Source organism: Primulina tabacum, chromosome 4 (genome assembly GCF_025594145.1).
Source record: "Primulina tabacum isolate GXHZ01 chromosome 4, ASM2559414v2, whole genome shotgun sequence".
NCBI lineage: Eukaryota > Viridiplantae > Streptophyta > Magnoliopsida > Lamiales > Gesneriaceae > Primulina > Primulina tabacum.
The window spans coordinates 46,800,172-46,805,613 of NC_134553.1; the positions used below are offsets into that span (position 1 = coordinate 46,800,172).

The 5,442-nt window shown below is 38.1% G+C and overlaps 1 protein-coding gene across 4 annotated transcripts; it reads right to left on the reverse strand.

The window, feature by feature from the left end:
• Positions 1-1,183: 1,183 nt before the first annotated feature.
• On the reverse strand, positions 1,184-5,079 carry LOC142543504 (uncharacterized). 4 transcript variants are annotated; one of them, XM_075650806.1, is made up of 4 exons: positions 4,933-5,079; positions 3,586-4,320; positions 2,353-2,393; positions 1,184-2,258 (listed from the first exon to the last, which is right to left on the reverse strand). In XM_075650806.1, the coding sequence occupies exons 2-4, from the start codon at positions 3,791-3,793 to the stop codon at positions 1,386-1,388; spliced, it is 1,122 nt and encodes a 373-aa protein (XP_075506921.1). In that variant the 5' UTR covers positions 3,794-4,320; positions 4,933-5,079; the 3' UTR covers positions 1,184-1,385. The 4 variants fall into 4 exon arrangements, with proteins under 4 accessions (XP_075506921.1, XP_075506923.1, XP_075506924.1 ...); XM_075650808.1 differs by having other exon boundaries at positions 4,860-4,978; XM_075650809.1 differs by having other exon boundaries at positions 4,857-4,972.
• Between the last annotated feature and the right edge of the window lie 363 nt (positions 5,080-5,442).

Sequence of the window (5,442 nt, forward strand, 5' to 3'; positions counted from 1 at the left end):
ATTCATTGTGTTCATGCAACCACCGCGGTTAATTCATCAACCATATATTTTTCATTTTCTATTTTTGCCCTTTTTTTGTCGAGGTACCACATTCCTTGGAAGTGAACTCTTCTGTATCATTGTTGAATTTTCGTTTCTCAATTCCAAATATTGACGTCATCTCCTTCTTCTTTTGATACAATCCTCCTACCCTGGCTCGTCTCTTCCATTGTTTCTGCTCCCTCGTGTTAAGTGATTCATCTATTGGTCTTTCCTTTTGCCCCTGGTCACGAGGCGAGCCGTAAGATTGAACTGCAATAAGGTTTTTGGGAGTCACTTCCATGTCCTGGATCAATAATTTTTGGGAATCTGAATTAGATACTGGCTCTCAAGAAGATCCTGGTTCACCCACCGGTTTCTTGTTTCTGTCCAAAGTTCCCAAGATGCCATCGTCCATAACCATCACAGTTGACTTGCAGAATCATGATTGTCGGCAGCTGGGCTTTCTTGATCTTCCTCCCCCACATTTGATTGGTCATTATTCTAGTTCAGATCAGATTTTGGTTCATGTGAATGCATTCCTTTCCCGCCTCCACTACGAGTCTACGCCCTTAGCCAGATTCCGTAGGCAAGATTAGTTTTATTACTGTATCATCGACACAATCTCTGACAGTGTGACCAATTCTTCCGCAATCATAGCCGAAGTCCGACATATGTTCATACACAAGAAGACAATGCTATCTTCCTCATCTCCACTTGTACTAATACAAATAAATTTTGATAATGGTTGATTTACATTTAATCTTTTACCCGGATTCGAGCAAACCGTCCCAGATAAGCTCCATTATCACCAACATCCAATTCTTCAACCATACCAATCTGTTGACCAACTTTGTTTAGGAGTTCTTTTTGCATCAGGCCGGGCCAATGGCAGATTGTGGCATTGTACCCAAATAGTGATTTCATCGAACAACATGGATGTAGGGATAGAATAACTATTGCCATATTTTTTCAGTCATTTCCAAAAGCATTCCTCAAAATAACAACTGCGTCTATCTATATATATATATATATATATATATATATTCAATACTATGTGGTTAAATTTGTATTTACGAAAAAATTACATATATAAAATTTTGTTAAATTGCTAGTGAGATTTATAGCCCCATGATTATCGGGAAAACATAAAACGCGCATAAAATATTAGTAATACAGGGTTACATTGATGAAAATTCAGATGCAGATGAAAAAGAGGATCAATCCTGAGACAACATAAGAACTTTAGAATGAAGCCCAAACAACAATGGGTAAAATGAATAACAAGTCGAATTTTATCGTACATGATGCTAAATTACCAGGCAAGATCCTCATTCTCAAAACATGATTCAAACAGAACCTTGGCATCAGTTCAAACTCGAGTTACCCGTCGTCTTTGAGGCACCGATGGATCCTTGTTCAACCGAACCAATAAATAACTGTGAAGAAAAATAGCCAGCTTTCCTTACTTTCCCTGGGAATTCTCGGCCAGGATTGCTCTTTAAGGAATGATTTTTCTTACACCGGTTCCGATTAAGAGAAAGCAATGTGTTCCGACTAGGGGTGTGCAACGCCCCTTCAACACAATCTCCAGCTTGGGCGCAGCCCCATGGCCTTGACGGACCATCTTCGCTGAAAGGTTTGAGCCGAGGGAAACTAGTCCTTAACTTGGAAAAGATTGGCTGGTCGGTTAAATTTTCTTCTTCAATTTTCGCACATATGGGACATGGGGGATCGTTTTTATGTCCTTTAGGTGTTGTTTGCTCCAAGCACTCAGCGTGGAAGACATGGCGACAATACAGGATTCCGGCAACTGGCATGTCTCCGCTTTTTACTATCCTTCCAGAACCCCAAGGTGATCTTTGTGAAAGGAACCTCTCGCACAATCCACATTTGAAACGATCTGCAGGACTACGAGACGTGTTGGAAGGTTCATATTCAAATGGCTCGGGTATTTCAGAGAGGTCAACACTACCACTAGCACTGCTCAAATGTTGTCTGTCTCTTCGTGGAGTGACAACACTGGGTTCTGAAAGCCCAGTAGGGGCTATATTAGAAATATCTCGGGTGGGTGTTATTTCTGACGGAAATGACAATGGGTGAATTGCTTTTGGTGTAAAGCACCGGCGATTGGCAAAGTTACGATGAGAGGAATGTGGCTTGACCATGGACTCATAATCACAACTACTGTCCGATCGAGATGAAGTAGAACCTCCACTATCCCTAGCTACCGATGTTCCCTGTAAATGTAATTTTATCATTTTAGCAAAAGTTCAAATTTGGCAAAAATAACCAGAGAAGTTTGAATGTAAGCACGACGAGATATACATATACCTCCATCGTCGGAGAAAAGGATAATGGCCTCAAAACATCATCTGGCAAAGGAAGACAAAATACAAACTATTAGCTCCTGTAATCACTAAGAAGCAAAAAGACATCACTAAGAAGCACAAAGACTGTAAAGTGCATGAGGCTTCAGTCATAAAAGGAGTTCAACTAAGAACGTCAAGCACTGTATGGTTTTTAAGAGTAGACGAGCAATTCTCCTACATCATATGTAACAATAGAAAACAAGGGTCTCAATCCATCTCATTAAAAAAAGTCGTTGAACGGCAAAGCTCCTATCGCAGTTAACAGATGTAAGCTCTCAACAATACTAAAATAGAAACCAGCTAAGAAATTAGACTTGCAACGAAGTAAGCACCACTTTCAAGGGCGTGTATAGCAAAACAATGCATATAAGAAATACCAAAACTAATTTTAACTACTATCCAAGCTTGATTATAGTGGCATGGCAACAATTTGAGAAACAAAAAAACAAGTACATGTCTACAAGTCATTCTAGAGACATATTGCGTTGCAGAACTACTTTTTCAGGAAAATTTGCTTCTTTTCTCCTGATGGAAAAAGCATTGATACTTACTTATAAAGACTCTAAGCAATATATATTGTGGAGTGAACCACGCAAGTTTAGAAAACAAAAAATAAGTTTGACTATTAGTCTGTGGTTTTGACAGTTGGTGGGTGTAACACAAGCTCTCAAAAAGAATTACCGGGGCAGCTATTGAGTGGGTTTTTAATGAGAGACAAGGCTACCCAAACTGAAGGTCTGCTGATTATTTTGCATGTTTACGTCAGACTTTCCAATATGGAAAGCAAGGCAAATTCACAAGCTCGGGACAAGTATTTCCTGAACAGGGTGGTTGACTGAATGTAAGACTAGATAGACGTGCAATTTTGCCCCTTGAAAAAATCCGAGAGAAAAGTAACATCACGAATTTTTTGTTCTCTGCTTAAGAGAAAGAGGGTGCAGTAAGTTGTGAAGGAAGTCAGGAAGATGGGAGTATTATGAATTAAAAGAAGAAAAAAGTGATCGACCCGTTCCATGACACCAAAGAATTTGTATCTTGGCCTCAATTTTTTAGCTTACTTAAAAAACCACTTGCACCGGTTTTAGTATTTGCAGCATAATACTTCACCGTCATGTATTGAGCTCTTAATCAATTGTTTTAGGAGAAGAATACAAAAACTGCAGGTGGGTCAAGATGAAAAATTTAACTTGAATACCTCTTCTTGAAGTCCCATAATCATCAGTGCTGATCTCTTGTATTGCAGGAGGAGTCCATTGCCGTACAGGAGAAATGTCAGATGGACTGCCATAAAATGGACCAATACCATCAGATACCAAAAACTGATGATTAGCCAGATTGGTCCCTCTCACCCAGCTTCGACTACCTCGGCTGTTTGACGACGCAGAAGACCCATACAACTGCATACCATCGTGGGAACCAAATGAATGTTGGGTACCAAATGAATGTGCTTCGGCTTGAAATCGAAAATCCCATCTGGACGGTGGTGGTGAATAGCTCGTGTTAGTTCTCCAGTATGGCTCCTGCGGCCCAACAGACCAGTCTCTGCTTGTCGCATTGGATCCATGTGGCCTTGCAGCCACACAACAAAACGACCCCGTTTTAGCTATCTTTGACGACACTCACAAGAAATAATCAACCAACTGCAACACTAACTAGCTCTGATCCCCAAACTGTCCAAAGTTCAAAGGACATTGGGGAATATGATTTACTTCTTCTAAAAAAGGTCACCCAGAAGTTGATATTAAAAATTGCATCAAGTAGTCACACCAAAATCAGCAAAAATTAGCCCTGGTAGCCTGTTCTTGACAACTTTCAAACTCTTTATAGAGCTTAGATATATATTAAGATGTAGGAGCTAGATAGCAATGACAAAGGAGACAAACTGAAGGTTCCAAGTTCTTTCAAAACTACGATGCTAATTATCAACCTTCTGCAACACAAAAATTAGATCCACAGCATGAAATCCATCAACTCATTCTGACCAAAAACATAAAAAACTAGGAATATTAAAAAACAAAAAAAAGCAACATAAGTCTACCGCACCGGAAATTTTGCCACTCAATAACTTAAACTACACTCCCTTCAAGAAAATTTCTTCTAAATAACCATATTTTGAACTCATACCTTGCATTTCCTCCCTACCTATAATACCATGAAACACCACCATGATAAGAACATCGAAAAGAATAAAACTTTAAGGAAGCACTTGAGTTAGGTGTGAGGGACTTCATATAAAAGATAAAAATCCTGAAACAAAAGATAGTCACCAACAACAATATTCTTTTCATTCAAATAAATAAAGAGCACTTCACTCAATAATTTCCAATTATCGGAGCTAACTGAAACAGACCCCCCAACAATCCCAATCCCAACTTTCTAAAATAGCTTAATACCCCATTCACAAAACAAATGCAATTAAATAATGAAAATGAAATGCAATAAAAGAAAAGAAAAGAAGGAAAATACCACCCAGACAAAGAACTGAACTTTACAGAACCAGCAATCGTTATCCATTAAAGTATAAGCGTTTCTCTTAACTTACAATTTATGTACAGACAGAAAGTATGCCTGAAGAGAGCATTCTGCTTATGAGACCGGAATATAAGAACCCTAATTTAACGGGGAGAGGGGCGATTGTGTGTGCTGTATTATTGGAATTTGCTCCTATATTTATCGTAATTTCGCTTTGTGACCCTTTCTTTCTAATACTTTACTCTTTAATCTCTCCTTTTCTTTCTTCTTGTGCATTGCCTAATCTATGATGATAATGAGGAAAAGATTAAATAATTTGAAAATATTTCATGTGTGATTATTGTAAATTACAAATGGAATTAATTATCTTAAAAGATTGATCTAATACAAGGGCACAAAGTAGTTCTCGAAAAATTATATATTTGTTTAATCATATTCTGAATAACGATTTCGTCGATTTTTATAAAACTAATGAAAAATTCTTGTAAAAAGACATATATCGTAAAAAGCTATGAAACTGATCTGAAAAAGGGCTAATAATTGATGTTTAGTTATTACAAGATTATGTGAGATGATATGA